Source organism: Sceloporus occidentalis, unplaced genomic scaffold (genome assembly GCF_023333645.1).
Source record: "Sceloporus occidentalis isolate IW3139 unplaced genomic scaffold, rSceOcc1.0.p SCAF_7, whole genome shotgun sequence".
NCBI classification, from domain to species: Eukaryota; Metazoa; Chordata; class Lepidosauria; order Squamata; family Phrynosomatidae; genus Sceloporus; species Sceloporus occidentalis.
In genome coordinates this window covers 88,512,636-88,530,688 of record NW_028316987.1, presented here as the reverse complement: position 1 = coordinate 88,530,688, position 18,053 = coordinate 88,512,636, and the positions used below count along the sequence as shown (strand labels likewise).

Below are 18,053 nucleotides of genomic sequence, written 5' to 3'. Positions count from 1 at the left end.
TGCATCTGGTGGTGACTAAGGAAGTGCATGTTAGAGGTATATAAAATTAAGTGTGAGGATAAATTGGAAAGGCCACTGTGCTGAAGCTTATTTTAGGGTACAAACAGACAGGCCAAAATAAAGCTGCTTCGGGTCACTTTGGAGGTATGCTGTTTAAATGATACTCTCATCTTAAGAGGCCAGAAGTTGCACCAAAGCTGTGCTCCAGTCCTTATGACTGGAGCAGGGCTTCGGCGTGGTTTTCGGACTCTTAGGACTCATGCGTCATTTAAACAGTATACCTCCAAAATGACCCGAAACAGCTTTATTTTGGCCTGTATGTATATATAACATGGTGTCAAACACTGAAGTAGAACGGTTGGAAATTCAGGACAGATGAACGGAAGTATTTCTTTGTGTAACACATAGCTCTACTGTGGGATTTATAAGCTTAAAAACCACTCTTGCTGAACAAACATATGTTCAGCTATCATCATTCCTTTTATTTCTGATGTTCCTGCAGCATGTTGTTTATGTAGCCAAAACAGTACCACCTCCACACAAGAGGCAAATAGTATAAACAGGTGTGGGATTTCTGCAGAAATCCCCTTCCTTAAAGGGGAGGAGAAAAGGACAGTGAAAACCCCCTAAACAAGCCAATGAATATAGAGCATAACATGAGATTAGAGCAGGAATGGAATGGAGTATCGAGCTGCACGCTCTCAGCCTCAGGGAAGGCAATGGCAAACCTCCTCTGAGCCAATCTTGCCAAGAAAACCCCACAATAGGGTCGCCTTAAGTTGGAAATGACTTGAAGACACACACTGAAACTCTGTCCTATGGCATCCTGGGATGCGTAGTTTCACGTGGGTCTTTAGCCTTCCCTGCCAAAGAGTTCTGAAGCATGGAAACATGGCAGTCAAAGTGGTGTCAAACCACATTTCTACAGTTGTTGTGCGCCTTCAAGTTGTTTCTCACATATGGTTACTCTAAGGGTAACCTATCATGGGTTTGTCTTGGCCAGGTTTGTTCAGAGGAGGTTTGGCATGACAATGTAGATCAGTGGCTTCCAAACTCTGGTCCTCTAGGTTCTTAGACTGCCCAGTAGCCCCAGCCTAATTAGGCAGGTGCCAGGAGTTTTGGGAGCTGCAGTCTCAAACATCTGGAGGATCAAAATCTAGCTCTCGAATAGCAGTGATTCCCCAACTTTTCTCCTCCAAGTACTTAGACTTCAACTCCCAGAAGCCTCAGCTAGACTGGCCAACTGCCAGGATTTCTTGAAGCTGAAGTCCCAAAATCTGGAGGACCAAAATCTGGCTCTCTAGTAGCAGTGATTCCCAAACTTTGCTTCTCCAGGATCTTAAGACTCCAACTCCCAGAGGCCCCATCCAGGTTGGCCGAGTGTCAGGAATTCTGGGAACTGAAGTCCCAACAATCTACAGGAGGAGGACCAAAATTTGTCTCTAGTAGCAGCGACGTCCACACTTTTCCATCTCCAGGTTCTTAAGACTTCAATTCCCAGAAACCCCAGCCAGGCAGGTTTTGGCCAAGTGTCAGGAATTCTGGGAGCTGTGGTCCAAAACAGTGCTCTGGGAGAGGCCTCGGGCCTAACTCCGTCCGTTGCTAGGCAACCGTGGGCGCCAAGTTGAAAAGGCTGAGCGACCCAAAATGGCCGCCGGGGGCGGGGCGTGGAGACCGGGCTGCTTGTTTTACAGTCACGTGGTGCCTGCGGGGAGGGGGGGGAGAGAGGCGTGGGTTTGGCGCAGGCGCGTTGCGGTCAGCGCGTCTCCACTGACTTAGGCTTCGCTGGTCAGTTGGGCGGGAGGGAGGCAAAGGGACGGCAGGGCCTCGCTTCGTCTCCTCGCGTTTTCTAGGGTTCTGCAAATGGCGGCCCGCATGCCCCCCTGCGTGGTCGACGGCGGCACCGGGTGAGTGATTGACCAGTCCCTTCTCCCAGGGAAAGCGCCGCCTCCTTGTTTATGGACTTACTTTATTTATATACCGCCTTTCTCCCAGGCTGGGACCCAAGGCGGCTTCCATCACTCATTGAAAGGATTGCAATAAAAATAAAAACCGAGACAGACGTCAAAAACAAAACAAAACCCTATAAAAAGGTTTAAAAACCGATTTTTAAAAAACACATACAAAAGTTAACAGTATAGAAGGCTATAACCCTGATTATTATAACACTGTGAAATAGCATAAAACGATTAAAACGCTTTATTTGTATACCGCCTTTCTCCCAAGCAAGGACCCAAGGCAGCTTCCATCATTCATTGAAATGGTTACAATAAATAAAGAAACAATCAAGACAGATGTAAAAAAAATAATCAAATGGTATAAAATTGATTTAAAAACATACAGAAGTTAACGGTATAAAACACTATAACGCTGCTTAAAACACTATAAAATACTTTGAAAACGGATTAAAAGCATACTGAAGTTAACACTATAAAACATTATAAAACTCATTAAAACACTATTAGATTCTTTAAAAATGGATTAAAAGCATACAGAAGTTAACACTGTAACATGTTATAAAACTTAAAACACTATAAAATACTATAAAACTGATTTAAGAACAGAAAAGTTTAAAAAACAGATAAAACACATACATTTACATTAAACAAGATACTATTTTGTGTTGAAGCATTAAAAAGCTTGCTTAAATAAGAATGTTTTTGTCTGCTGAGGAGAAGAACCTAAATCCTTGAATCGCCATCATCATAAACTTTTACCAAACAAATGTCTTGATTCCTTCCAGAGCTTGGGTGCATTGCTTTTGGGGACCAGAGTTCCCAGCATCCCCAGCCCACCCAGAATATCCCTTCTCAGCTCAATGAGATGTGAGCCGGCGTGGTGCAGTTGTTTGAGCATTGGGCTGCAACTCTTGAGACCAGGGTTCGAATCCCTGCTCAGCCATGGAAACCTATTGGGTGACCTTGGGCAGGCCACACTCTCTCAGCCTCAGGGGAAGGCCATGGCCAAACTCCTCTGGATAATTCTTGCAAAGAAACTCCCGTGATCGGTTCACCTTTGGGTCACCATGAGTCAGGAACGACTTGAAGGCACACAACTCACACACACACAAAGTGATGCTGTTGCCCCACATGCACCCATTTGTTCAGCATATTGAGTCGTCTGCTATGATTCCCTCATGGTTTATTTTCATTTACTTAGGGCCCGAATGGACAGGCCAAAATAAAGCTGCTTTGGGTCACTTTGGAGGTATGCTGTTTAAATGACACACGGATCTTAAGAGGCCAGAAGCTGTGCCAAAGCTGCACTCGTGACTTTGGTGCAGCTTCCGGCCTCTTAGGAAACTTGTCATTTAAACAGCATACCTCCAAAGTGACCCGAAGCAGCTTTATTTTGGCCTGTCTGTTCAGGCCCTAAGTATTATTTTTGGAGCTGTGCCCTCATAAAGTGAAGTATTAAAGGAACAAAGCAAGGTACAAGCAAACTTTAGAGCAAAATGGATTCGGATTTGGATTTTTTTGTTTTGTTTTGGGTTTTGGAATACCTGTATTTGCATATATGTACATCTTGGAGATGAGACCCGAGAGTAAAATCAAAATTCACTTATGTTTCATATATACCCCTTATACACAGCCTAAAGGTAATTTTATACAATATTTTAACAGTGTTGTGCATGAAACAAAGTTGGTATACAATGAAACATCAGAAATCAAAGGTATTACTATCTCTGCCAGCCATGGATTTTTCTTTCTTTTTTGCTTTTTGGAGTAGTTCTGATTTTATTCCGGATAAGGGATGCTCAGCCTGTATTTAACCTTCTTCCCTGTCTGACAGGGAGAAGGACTGTACACATTTCTGTCTCTCTTCTTCTACATATACTTTGCAATCAACCAGTCTAGAGTTTAGGAAATGTGTGATGGAATGAGCCGCTCAATCAGTTCTGAGTGTCTTCCTCCCTGAAGCGCTTAATGGCAAGTGCCTGCCCCACTTTATGTATTATCTCTGCTGCCTTCAGAAGCAATCCTTGTTTTCTCCTGTCTTGAGAAGAAGGGGCAGATTCTGAAATTCTCTTAACTTGGAGTGGCAACAGCTACTTAATTTTCCTTTCTTTCCATACGACTCCTTTGGGACTCATCTTTCCTCTGTTATTTCAGGGCAGACAAACTTTCATCTGAGTTGACATGAGTCAACAGTGTGATGCTGCAGCTAATGCAGCCAATGCAATTCCAGACTGCATCATTAGAAGTATAGTGTCTAGATCAAGGGAAGTAATAGTGCCACTCTATTCTGCTTTGGTCAGGCCTCAACTGACCAAAATTCAAAAAGGATGTTGACAAATTGGAGCGTGTCCAGAGGAGAGCAACCAAAATGGTGAAGGGTCTGGAAACCATGTCCTATGAGGAACGACTTAGGGAGCTGGGAATGTTTAGCCTGGAGAAGACACGGTTAAGACATGGTATGATAGTCCTGTTTAAATATTTGAAAAGATGTCATGTTGAGAATGGAGCAAGCTTGTTTTCTGCAGCTCCAAAGAATAGGACCCGGAACAACGGATGAAACTACAGGAAGAGATATTCTACCTCAACATTAGGAGGAACTTCCTGACAGTAAGAGCTGTTTGACAGTGTTTTGCTGTAATGTGGCTTCATGGTATTTATCTGGATTTACTTTCTCCCAGTTTTACATGCCTTCCTTTGCCTGCTATTCCCATTGTGTCACCTCTTTAAAATTATCCTCTTGATAAGCTATCAACATGGGTCTTCCCTTTTGGTCTCCTGTCATCAGTTGCCTCAAAGAGTATCCTGCGTTTCTTTCTCACGGTTACCATATTTTGCCAGCCTTCCTACTAATTAATTTTTTTTCAGCCTGATGTTTCACATACTGTATTATGAAGGGACAGCATACATAGTCAGAAAATAGGATTTGAGAGCATGGTATTTCTGGTAGTTTGTTGAAGGCTCTCCTCTTTACCCTTTGTCAGCTTGTGGGGATTTGTTCTTTTTGCCATCTGTGTATCAGATTTGTAATAATCAAATGGAGATCATTCATTGTAAAAAGTAGGAACCGTTTTTATAACTGTTTAGTTGATGCTGTTATTTTTTCAGTGCTTGGGAAAATGAATGGGTTGATGCACAATTTCCTCTTAAAATCCATTTCTTAACCCAGAATAGGAGCCTTCTCTTAGTCTCTTCTCCACTGCCACCCACATTGTTTTGGTTATGGAGGTTAAGGAAGCTTTTGGTCATGCACATTGAAGTTCACACCAGCAACTCACTTAAAAATGTCTAGGGAAATAAGTTGGGTAGTAATGACAACAGCAAGAAAAAGTAAACAGAAAGAAGCTTATTTATAACAAGTTTATTTATAGCCTGTATTTTTCTCCAAAAGCAGGACTCAGATTAAGACAAACACAATACAGTTAAAACATACAAAAGTGAATATGAAAATGGAGTTAAACTATTACGTACACTAAAACAGTTTAAGCATACAATTTAAAATAATCAAAAGCAGTTTAAAAACAGTACAATTGAAACAGTACAACACTTTAAAAATGGCTTTATTTTAAACATTCACTTGTCAAAAATGTGTCAGAATCAGAAAATCTTTGCCTGCCAATTGAAAGACGGCACTGAAAGATTTGCCTCCGGAAATTCTGTGTTGTGCACAATTATGAAAGCTGTCCTTTCATACATGATCAACAGATAGTTCACAGTCCAGGTCTCCCTGCTCTTAAAACTTCCTAAGTTATAATGTATGTTGTTGTTGTTGTTGTTGTTGTTGTTGTGTGCCTTCAAGTTGTTTTTGATTTTGTTATCCTACTTATTCCTGAAGTGTTCTCTCTCACATTTGTGCAATGACCATACACCATTCCTACATCTCCAAATTGCATTGGCATGTGGCTTCTGGCCGAGACATTTAGGTAACTTCAGCTCAAGTCCTAGATGAACAAGCAGAACTGGTTCCTAGGATCATTAGTTTTATCTGCAGTCAGAAGAATGGTATTGTGAACCCTCAAAATGTTTGACCTTGACAGAGTCCTCAGTATTATAGTTTCTATAAAGTGGTATCGCTTCCTCCAGCATCTTATTGCCATCAGTTTATTTTTAAAATTTTCACTTTTAATGAAAAATGACCAATAAATGATTTTAAATAGTCAGTAGAAACAAAAACAAAGTAAAGTTAGTGATGCAGTTCTTGAAATCCAGTCCTTTTTGTTAACTGGATATTAAGTGTAAGAGCACAATTTATATAATCTCATTTCAAATGTTGGAATTGGTGCTTGTACATTTCTCCTTCCCCTGTAATTCAGATTTCCATAGTGCCTGATCACCCAGTTTTGTTCTTTATGTACCATGTGAAATGTGTATATGCACATTCCTCATCCCAAATAAACAATTTGAATTCTTGGAGTACAGATGAGGCACAGGTCTCTTAGCTATTTTTAAGTCTACAGAAAAAGATATGCCTAAAATATTTGGTGGGTGTCAGGAGATTGGATTTAGGGGCTTCATTATGCAATCTGAAGAGAAATCTGCATTTTTGCATAGACCTTTATGGGACAAAACGAGCTTACACTAAAAAAAGTTAAATTTCTAAATAACTAGGCAGCAATATGCCTAGGATTTTTCTAGTTCTGAAAATGAATCTAGCATGTAAGGTTTGTACTTAATGTAATTGCACAGATTTGTTAACAGTTGTTAGTTTCTTGAAAGGCTGAAGTAGAAAGGAAATATTTATGTCTTATTACACTATATGTAATAACCACTTGTCCATCTTACAGTGATAGTAAAAGTCTCAGGCAAGTGATAAACACTCCCAGTATGTAAGCTATATTAGTTGCAGTCAGGGTCTATGTTAATAAGACATGCATGAATTTCACGAGTGAATCTGAAATAGATTTGGCAAGTGCTTCATTATGTCATTAATATTTATTTCTTCTTCGTGGTCTCTGCGAATCATACAAATGGGTTTCTCTGCGCCTGCGCAGTGCTATTCGGAAACTTCTGGAATCACTGGGCAAAGTTAACTTTGCAACATATAGAAACTTTTTGGCGGTAACTCCGCCCACCCGTTATAAGGCCCCTGCCTTCCCGCTCTTTCCCCAGTTCCTTTTTTCCTCCGCGTTGGCTGCTGTAGGGAACTTCGCTTGCATTTGCTAGCTCTTTTGGCTTGAATCACTGGTTTTTTCTGACTTCGGACTGTTTTTGACAATTCTTCTTCCACGTCCTCCGTGTTTTGGTGACTCCGGACCGTTTTTGACGCTGGCTTCGTTTTTTCCTTCGACCATGTCTCCGGCTCCTTTCAAGAAGTGTGACGTCTGTGGCGGTAAAGTACCTATCCAGGACCCCCATACCTCCTGTCTTCTTTGTCTGGGGAGAGACCACGATGTCAAGGCCTGTCCACTCTGTAGGTCCATGACGTCCCAGGCTCGAAAGAACCGGGAATCTCGTCTCACCTCTGCTATTGCCCAGGGAGTTCTCAAGAGACCAGATGAGGGGGACCCGCGACCGTCTTCAGCCCCGGTAGTGAGCTCTGCTCCGGCTCGTGACAGCCCGGCCAGTGTGTCTTCAGCTCCCCCGGCCGACGCGGCCCGTGGTTTCAACGAACCCAGTGCCGCCACCGCTGTGGCCCGTGGTCTTGATGCACCCAGAGCCACCATCAAACCCCCAAAACGCCCTCATAAAGTTTCGGGCACAGGGGAATCTTCCGGCTCTTCTTCTGTCATTCGGAGGAAAAAGGATCGGGTCACTCCATCTGAGACCAGCCCCAAAGTCTCTAAGACCCCAACCGAGATCTCGGGTCGCAACCCGGGTTCGACCCCAGAAAATCCAAGGGACCCGAAGACCCATGGGTCCGGGACCGAGGCTTCGGTTTCCAAGGCTCCTACGCCCGTTGGGAGCTCGTCCAAGAAATCGAAGTCGTCAACCTCTCTGATGCCTCCGGACACCTCCAAGGTTGATGCAGGGGCCCACACCATCTCTCTGTCTAAAGGGGATGGTTCGCGATCCCATGGCGACCGAGACCCCTCCAAGTCTTCAAAGAAAAGGAAGAAGAGCTTAGACAAGGCTTCTCATTCAGCGGCCCTTGATAATCTCTTCAAACCCGACCCGGTTCCAAAGAAGTCCAGGTCATCCTCTGGTCCTTCTGAGCGGCCTGAAACCTCCAGGGAGGTTCCATCATCGGTGTCTGGTATACCTCCTTCCGAGCCCAGCTCCTCCTGCCGTCGGACCGACACAGCCCCCACGGCTACATTTCGGGACGTGTCCACGGTACCGTTCATTCACTCCGGGGATGAAGATTCGTTGTCTTCCGGGCGCCGGTCCCCAACCCCGATCCCGGAGCCCACACGGGAGGTCCCTCGACGAAAGGTCCCGGACTTCTTTTACGACTCGGAGACAGACCAATATTATATGTCTGTCTCCAAAGAACATGCCTTTGAGTGCTTCTCATCCAAGCATCCTAAGCGCTGTGCTCTGGACCCGGCTGTGCCGACACCGAAGCATCCGCCTGCGTCTCCTTCACGTCATGGGCACGGTTCCTCAGCACCCACGGCCCCGGCACCGGCCAAGAAGGCGCCCCGCCCAAATCGTCCAGTGGTGCTTCAGGAGCCCGAAGAACTTGACTCTGAGCCCGATATTGTTGTGTCCTCAGACGAGCCATCTGAGGCAGAGCTGTCACCTCCGGGATCGCCACAGGAAATGCATTGTCCGGGACCGGCCTCCCCGTCTGATGACGTTCGGTCTTTCAGTGAACATACCATCAAGATGGCCAATGCTCTCGAGATTGAACTCTCTTACGCAAATGATGGTGCCCAAGACCCCGTCGAGCGTCGAGTTCAAGGCAAGGTCCCGACTCCCCCTTCGATTCCGTTGCTACCGTCACTGGAGACCATACTGAAGTGGGCGTGGGATTCCCCTACTTCTTTGGCGGGCTCATCCCGAAAGGTGGAGACACTCTACAGGGTCTCGCCCTCCTCCTGCCCATGGTTGGCTTCGCATCCGAAGCAAAATTCTGCTATTGTGGAGGGCTCCCAGTAGACTTTTACTCAAAAGCAAGCCTCATCTCCAGCAGACCGTGAGGCTAAGAAGGTGGATGCGTTGGCGAAGAAGGCCTATTCCGCCGCCGCCCTTGCTGCCAAGGCTACGAATTATAATGCGTGCATGGGGGCATATGTCCAGACGCTAATGGAGGGCATTTCTCCTCTGATCCCCGATGTGCCGGACGATGTTCAACGCAAGCTGGTAGAGATCAGGGATGAGGCCCACTCTATAGGAAGCTGGCTCATCACCACCTCTAGAAACATCACAGATTGCGTGGGCAGAGCAATGTCAGCCGCTATCGCCCTTCGTCGGCATGCATGGCTCAGGAGCTCTGATCTCAACCTCAACGCCAGGGCTGCTATTGAGGAGATGCCAATTGACGGGTCTGGCCTGTTTCATACCGACACTGATGAGACTCTCAATAAGAAATATCGTATGAAAGCAGCCGCTAGAAAGCACAGCATGTCTTCGACGCCCACCCAACCGTTTAGGAAGAGGCAGCGCCCCTGGCACACTCAAGGTCAGTCCCAACGGCCCTTCCAACAGGACCGTTCTTTTCAACGACGGACCACAGAGGCAGAGATACCCATCACAGTCTTCCTCCTCCTCCGGTCGACGCAATACTGGTCGGTACCGGAAGAACCGCCAACAGGAGCCCGACCAATCTAAAAAGAGGTCCTGAAGGGTCCCAGCGCGCTTCGTCTCCTCTTCCCCTCCCTCCTATCTTGATATTCTGAGGCCTCACAGAAACATCTGGGCCTCCATAACATCTGACTCGTGGGTCCTCAAAATTGTCCGTAGGGGTTATGCCCTCGAGTTTTTTGACCTCCCTCCAACTGGATTTTTTGTTTCCACCCCACCCTCGGACACCCTTCTCGACGAAGTGCGCTCTCTCCTTGCCAAGGGAGCAATCTCACCTGTGGCTCCCGAACTCCTCCATAGATCCTTCTTTTCACGGTACTTCACTGTGCCCAAGGCTGATGGAGGCATCAGACCAATCCTAGACTTGAGAGATCTGAATCAATTCCTTGACCACCACCGTTTCCGCATGGTAACGTTGGCTTCTATCCTGCCTTTGCTCCACCAGGGACTTTGGTTTGCAACCATCGATCTCAAGGATGCCTACTTCCACATAGGGATTTGAGAATCCCACAGACGATTCCTTACCTTTGCCGTCGGATCCGATGCTTACCACTACAACGTTCTTCCCTTCGGCCTGGCCACGGCACCAAGGGTGTTCACCAAGTGCATGGCACCGATAGTAGCCTATCTTCACCAAAGAGGCTATATGGTGTTTCCATACCTGGACGATTGGCTCTTTGCAGCGACCTCGCGAGACCAACTTCTAGAGGCATCCAGATTTGCACTGGAGCTCCTGGCATCCCTAGGACTGGTCGTCAATCTAGACAAATCCCATCTCGTCCCGTCCACGCAAATCAGGTTTATTGGCACTGTCCTCGACTCCGTGCTATGCACCGCATATCTCCCTCGAGACCGTTTCCAGGCTCTGTCGACAGCGGTTCGGGCGTGCTTGGCTCACAGAAGGGTCGCGGCCAAGGTCATTCAGATAGCCCTGGGCCACATGGCGTCGACTACCTATGTCACCCCCTTCGCAAGGCTTCGTCTTCGACCCTTACAGGCCTGGTTCCTATCGGTCTTCAACCCAATAGAGGATCACCCCTCCAAGTGGCTCACCGTCCCAAGACCTGTCGCCTCTTCTCTGCAATGGTGGCTAGACTCCTGCAACGTCTGCGCCGGCATGCCGTTCGTTCCACCACAACCACAAATAACTCTCACGGCGGACGCATCGCTGGAAGGCTGGGGAGCCCACCTACTCGACCTCGTAATAAGGAATACTTGGTCTCCAGCGGAGAGATGCCTCCACATCAACGCATTGGAAATGCTAGCGGTGGAGAAGGCCCTCCGTTCATTCGAGCCCAATGTCACGGACAAGGTGGTACTGCTCAGGACGGACAACACCACTGTGATGTTCTACATCAACAAGCAGGGAGGCACCAAGTCCAGGACCTTACTGGACATCACTCTACGGATTTGGGACTGGTGCATTCCGAGGCAGATCATCCTCCAAGCAATTCACTTGCCCGGAGACGAGAACGACCTGGCGGATCAACTCAGCAGATCCTCATCCACCTGCCACGAGTGGAGGCTACATCCAGAGACAGTCAACGACCTCTTCGACAGATGGGGTCGAGCCCAGATCGACCTCTTCGCGACTGTCCACAACACTCACTGTCCCCAGTTCTGCTCCCGAACGCCGAACCACAATTGCCTTGGAGACGCGTTCGGGTTCATTTGGTCGGGGCGGAAGCTGTACGCCTTCCCACCGTTTCCACTAATAACCAGGGTAGTCTCCAAGATGACCGTGGATCGCCCGGAGGCAATCCTCATCACTCCTTGGTGGCCGAGACAGCCGTGGTTCCCAGTACTCCTTCAACTTTCCAGGGGAGAACATCTCCGCCTCGAGCCCCGTCCCGATCTCCTCATGATGCGAGACGGACGGATTCGACACTCAGAGATCGAGAGCCTACCCTTGGTGGCCTGGAGGCTTCGTCCCTGACTACGTTATCGGATCCGGTACTCAGAGTAATCCTGGCTGCACATAAACCATCCACCCAGCGGTCCTATGCCCTCAAGTGGAGGAGATTCAGCCTCTTCCTTGAGGAAAAGGGCTTGTCTCCTGCCGAGGTCTCCACTCCTGTGGTGTTGGAGTTTTTGATGGCGCTATTGGATGAGGGGTTGCGCCTCTCATCCATCAAGTGCTACTTGTCTGCTATTTGTGCCAAGTATCAATTCGGGGGGAGGGCTTCCTTTTTCAGGGATCCCTTGGTGAACGGGTTCCTTAAGGGATGTGTCAACCTGTACCCTCCCGTGTCGGTACCGACTCCGGCTTGGAGCTTGGAGGCGGTGCTGGCCGCACTTCAGTCCAAGCCCTTTGAACCGATGGCCACAGCGGACTTGAGACTATTGACTTGGAAGACCGCCTTTCTTGTGGCCATCACCTCTGCCTGCCGTGCGGGTGAACTATGTGCCTTGCGGAGAGACCAGTCCTTTCTGAGGTTTCACAAGGACAAGGTGGTCCTCCGGACAGATATTACTTTTTTACCTAAGGTTGTCTCTGCCTTTCATATGTGCCAGGACATTGTGTTGCCCACCCTCGCTTCCAACCCGACCTCGGATGCGGAGCGGAGCCTGCACTCTCTTGATGTCAGGAGAGCGCTGGCGTTTTACCTGGACAGAACTGCTGCCTCCAGTCGGTCCGAGAGACTTTTCCAATGCTACTCGGAACCGAAAAAGGGGTTGCCTGTGTCTGCGCAGAGGTTTTCCAAATGGGTGGCCGGTACCATCCACCTCTGCTATGAACTCCTGGGCAAACCTCTCCCTGGCAGGGTTCAATCCCACTCCACAAGGGCAGTGTCAGCATCCTCTGCATTCCTATCGGGCATTCCCTTGGAGGATATTTGCAGGGCTGCTATTTGGTCCCAACCTCTGACTTTTATCAAACATTATAGGTTGGACACCAGAGCCATTCGAGACGCAGCTTTCGGGAGGGCTGTGTTGGTTTCAGGGTTGCATTGATTGCACTACTGATGGTTGTGTTTCAGCATTTGTGTATATAATGCCTTTGCGTTTACATGCTGTTGAATGTTGGTTTGCACAATTTCAATGGGATGGGTCTTGCATGACTCGTTATTCCCTTCTCAGGTTTTGCAATACTATTGCTATGTTTGGTTTGTGCATGAACAAAGAGGCTGACTCTTTTAGGGTTCCAGGTGTTTATTATTGCAATAAATATACCCTTGGTTTACCATAGCTTTGGTTTCAGGACACTCCCTCCGCTGCATACCTAAGCTTGTCAGTCTAACCCATTTGTATGATTCGCAGAGACCACGAAGAAGAAGGACAGGTTGCTTACCTGTAACAGTATTTCTTCGAGTGGTCATCTGCGAATACATACAAATCCCACCCGTCCATCCCCTCAGTGTACTGCTCTGATTGGCTCTTTCCATCGCCTGCTTGGCGGAAAAAATTGCAGAACTGGGGAAAGAGCGGGAAGGCAGGGGCCTTATAACGGGTGGGCGGAGTTACCGCCAAAAGGTTTCTATATGTTGCAAAGTTAACTTTGCCCAGTGATTCCAGAAGTTTCCGAATAGCACTGCGTAGGCGCAGAGAAACCCATTTGTATGTATTCGCAGATGACCACTCGAAGAAATACTGTTACAGGTAAGCAACCTGTCCTTATCCTGCATCTAATTTCTAGGGCACAATTAAAACATTTTTACCACAATTGCACACCTGGTCCAGTAATTATATTTCTGCTAATATCTGCATGATCACAGTAAGCAGCCTGATTGTTTCGGCTCCATTTATGGTTGTGTAAATCTCCTCTTACAAGTTTTCCTAGTGATCACTTTACATGCTGATCCTGATTCCACATAGGACAGAGAGATCTATTTTTAAACTGAGATGATATGCCTCTCTGATTTGAACTCTCTGAACTGTCTTATGTAGTGTTTCATATTAAATGTAATTAATAATAAATAAATAAATGATAAAAATTTTATTTATATTTCCTGCCTCTCCCAGGTGGAACGAGACGGGATTACAACCTAGTATAAGTATACAATTACAGACTTTGACAATAAAATATAAAAACATATAACAATCAAACAGTTTAACAATTAAAAACAAATTATCAAAAGCGACAGTGGCCCGATATTCTGAGAGTGCGGGGTGGATTATGTAGGGAGAGGCATTCCCGTAAGTAACTCGGGCCCAAGCCATGTAGGACTTTAAAGGTAATAACCAACACCTTGTATTGCTCCAGGAAGAAAATAAGCTAATAAACTTATTTATAAGTTAAATAAACTGCTTAATTCAGCAAAGAGAGGTATCCTTGAGAGTGTTTTGACTTCTTTTATTGTTGATGCTGTGCTGCCTTGGTGATTTGAGAGCATACATAATTTGAGAGCATATATAATTAAGCATACATAATTGGGAACAAGTTCCCTTGAATTCTGTAAGGCTTACCTTTGGCCAAATATGCCTAGGGTTGTGCTGTCAATACAATTTCTTGGAGTAAAGGTGGCATACAAGAGCCAGAGACTAGGACTCTGAAGACAAGGGTTCAAATTTCCACTCAACCACAGAACAGAAACCCACTGGGTAACCTTGGACAAGTCACACAATCTCAGCTTCAGAGGAAGGCAAGAGCAAACCTTCTTTGAATAAATCTTTCCAAAAGCCCATGGTTTGCCTTAGGGTTGCCATAACTCAGAACTGACTTAAGAACACATAACAACAAAAGCTGAGATGTAAAACCAAAGCCCTGAACACCATAGACAGCTGATGGTATTAACTCCAGTAGCAACTCTTAAAAGAAAGAGGAAGGGATTGTTAGCATATTGTGTTAAATTAATCTAATTTAATCAAAGTCTTTAACTTACTCCTCAACTGTCCAGTTTGGCAGGTACAATCCCAGTTAATAATCTGCTGTCCTACTTTTTTGGCTGCTTTAAAAATCTAAAAATGTAAAAAATGTTTTAAAATTCAAATTTTAAAAATTTTCCAGTTTAAAAATGTTCCAGTTTCTCTCTCTCCATCCCATTTTCTCTCTTTGTCATCAGCTTTAGTTGCTGCAAACTGAGTACAACGTGTGACAGTACTGGGATTGTATCATGTCCTTCCCATTAGACTTGGGTAAAAGCAAACTGCTGCAGCTTTTAACCTTTGTGTTATTCCACATTAATAACATTTGTCATGTTGACCACACTGATCATAGAATCATAAAGTTGAAAGAGACCACAAGGGCCATCCAGTCTAACCCCCTGCCACGCAGGAACTCACAATCAAAGCACCCCCGACAGATGGCCATCCAGCCTCCGTTTAAAGACTTCCAAGGAGGGAGACTCCACCACTCTCCAAAGAAGTGTCTTCCACTGTCGAACAGCCATTACTGTCAGCAAGTTCCTGCTAATGTTGAGGTGAATCTCTTTTCCTGTAGCTTGCATCCATTGTCCCAGGTCCTATTCTCTGGAGCTGCAGAAAACAAGCTTTCTCCATTCTCAATTTCAAATATGATATCCCTTTATGATGTTGCTTGGCCATGTGTGTCTCAGTTTTTATTTGTGAAATGTTAGGCCTGATACAGACAGGCCAAAATAAATCTGCTTCGAGTCACTTTGGAGGTATGCTGTTTAAATGATACATGCATCCTAAGAGTCCAGAAGCCGCACCAAAGCCACGCTCTAGTCCTAAGGACTGGAGTGCAGCTTTGGTGCAGCTTCCAGACTCTTAAGACTCATGCATCATTGAAACACCATACCTCCAAAGTGACTCGAAGCAGATTTATTTTGGCCTGTCTGTATAGGGCCATTAGTGGGTGTGCTTTAAGCCTTGCATACAATATTTGCCATATACAGAAATTCTTAATAGAATTTGAAGAGAGATTCATGTTTGATGTATACATGACCGAACAATTTAAGAAAACCTCACCTTAAGTCTTGATGTGTGAAAATGCCGTATAGCTTGTTTAGGATATTTATAAGGTCTAGAGGTCTTGACAGTGTATTGAGAAAGGCATTGTGGTTCCCAGGCTCTCTTCAAGAACCAGAATGTAAGCTGCAGTGTTATGAAGTTTTGCTGTATTGAAAGCTGGTGATGCAACGTTGTCTGAAGCAAAAATAAACAAACAGGGAGTGTGCTGTATTTTCAGAACAATAAATCTTGTGCTTTAAGTATTGTGGCAACAAGAAATGAGTCATCTCTCATGCACCTGATATGTCAGGCTGTGCACAAGTGAAATACTACCATAAATTAATTGTAGAGAACGTGCTTTGCAATCCCTGCCGTCTCTGGTTGGAAATGTGTCTGAAAAGTCTGGTACAGATAATCATCCTGACCTTGGAGACTTGTTTCCAACCAGTATAGAGAGCACTGAGCTTACAGGGGCCAGTGACTGTGTCATAGTTGTGTATGTTGTTATGTGCCTTCAGATAGTTTCCAACTTACGACGACCCTAATACAGTGTTTCCTTGGCAAGTTTCTTCATAGGGGGTTTGCCATTGCCATCGTCTGAAGCTGAAAGAGTGTGACTTACCCAAGGTCATCCAGTGGGTTTACATGGCTGAGCCAGGATTCAAACCCCGATCTCCAGAGTCATAGTCCAGTGCTCAAACCACTACATCATACTGGCTGTTAATATATTTCAGCATTTAAACTAGCCCCGTATATTGATTTATTTAAAATCTTTATAGAAAGCCTTTAAAGTCAAACTCTGGGGGCAATTTTTTTCGTCCAAATCTCTTGCATGTTGTTAAATCAGTTAGAACCAATACACTAGGAGTTGGGTTTAGATTGATTTGGTAATGCTGTAGTTCTATCCTAGGTCCAAAACGCACTGCAGAAATAGTCCAGTTTGAGACTACTTCAGCTGCCCAGGCTCAGTGCTAGGGAATCTTGGGAATGGTAGTTTATTGAGGCACCAGAGCTCTCTGACAGAGAAAGCTAAATGTCTCACAAAATGACAGTTCCCAGAATTCCCTAGCGTTCAGCCAGGGTAGTTAAAAAGGATTACTTCTGTAGTGTGTTTTGGACCCTAGTTTCTGGAACTTTCAAAGGAAAAAGTGAACAATGCCAGAGAGTGCCAGATAAAGTAAGTTGCAAAAACTCAAATTGTTCAGATTGATACATGGTAAATCAAGAGCAATCAAGCATGTTATGCAAAAGCAATCGGTTTAAATTAAGCTAGCCCAAGTCAAAGCAAACTAGTCTTGTGTTGTAGGTGTGCCTCCAAGTCATTTTTGACATATGGCATCCCTAAGTGAAACCTATCATAGGGTTTTCTTGACAGGTTTCCTCAGAAGGGGTTTGCCATTGCCATCTTCAGAAGCCGAGAGATGTGACCTGCCCAAGGTCACTCTGGGTTTTTGTGCCCGAGCAGGGATTTGAACCTTGGTTTCCAGAGTTTGTAGTCCAATGCTCAAATCAATGTACCATGGTGCTCTCGCACTAGTCTGCTGGGAGTTCAGTTTTCGGTGATTCAGTTGAGAAAGATCAGGACTGTGGATAGCTCCTTGTGCGTTTGATTAGCTAAACTGGAGAAAATTATTCTTTTGGCAGAGGGCTAGCTAGGTCAGTTTGTTGTTAGGCACCTTCATAATAATAATAATAATAATAATAATAATAATGGATCGAAGCGGGATCACAACAAGGTTAAAATTACAAGGTTAAAATTACTGTACCATTAAAACCACAGTGAAAAAAAAAATAAAAACACAAAAATATAAGAATCTAAAAACAGTAACATCAATCAATCAAGGGTCTCATTCCATACTAGTGATCTAGTATGTTGACCTTAACATATTGGTGACCTTATTGTATTGTTTTCTTGCAAGAATTATTCAGAAATAAAACATATTTGTTAGTATCTGTTTGCCATTTGTATTCTGGCCAGTTCTTTTTATTACCCCCAGCTTCTCAAAATGCCAGGAAACTGACATGATTTTTTGACATTGCCTGCATAAATAATCTGGTTTGGCAACACTTTAACTGCCACAGCTCAATGCTATGGGAACTGTAGTTTTGTGAGACATTTAGCCTTCTCTATCAGAGAGCTCTGGTGCCACAGCAAACTACATTTCCCAGAATTCCATAGCATTGAGCCATGAGAATTAAAGGCGTGTCAAGCCAGATTATTTCTGCATTGCGGATGCAGGCTTTGTTATGTACATTGGAAGTGATGGTACAGGTAGAATACATAGCCATATTAGTCAGGAAAGTCAGTGTGCAAAGGGATTATGTAGCATCTTTGAGTCTAACTGAAAGAAAGAAATTGGTAGGATGATCTTCATAGACTGAATTTGTAGGTTGAAAAATATCCTACAAGTCATTTTTTTAAAATGGCGTTCCTCACTGGCCCAGCATGGATGTGCAATCTGCTAGCCTCCTAAAAGCCTAGTATGAAATCAGAAGTAAAAATTGTGTTCTAACAAACATAATATAGACATGAACTTTCCCTCTCCTGCCAGTGCGCCG

At 45.2% G+C, this 18,053-nt stretch overlaps 1 protein-coding gene across 4 annotated transcripts in view; it reads left to right on the top strand.

Annotated features, from left to right (window-relative positions):
- The first annotated feature begins 1,807 nt into the window (after positions 1 to 1,807).
- Positions 1,808 to 18,053, top strand: part of ACTR3B (actin related protein 3B) — a 39,705-nt gene continuing 23,459 nt past the window's right edge. For 3 of the 4 annotated variants that reach the window (XM_089533609.1, XM_089533608.1, XM_089533610.1), the window contains exon 1: positions 1,808 to 1,907. In XM_089533609.1, the coding sequence (XP_089389735.1) occupies positions 1,864 to 1,907 (44 nt within the window). In that variant the 5' untranslated portion in view covers positions 1,808 to 1,863. Of the gene's footprint in view, positions 1,908 to 14,843; positions 15,002 to 18,053 lie in introns of those variants that run through there. The other variant, XM_089533612.1, reaches the window with a different exon arrangement.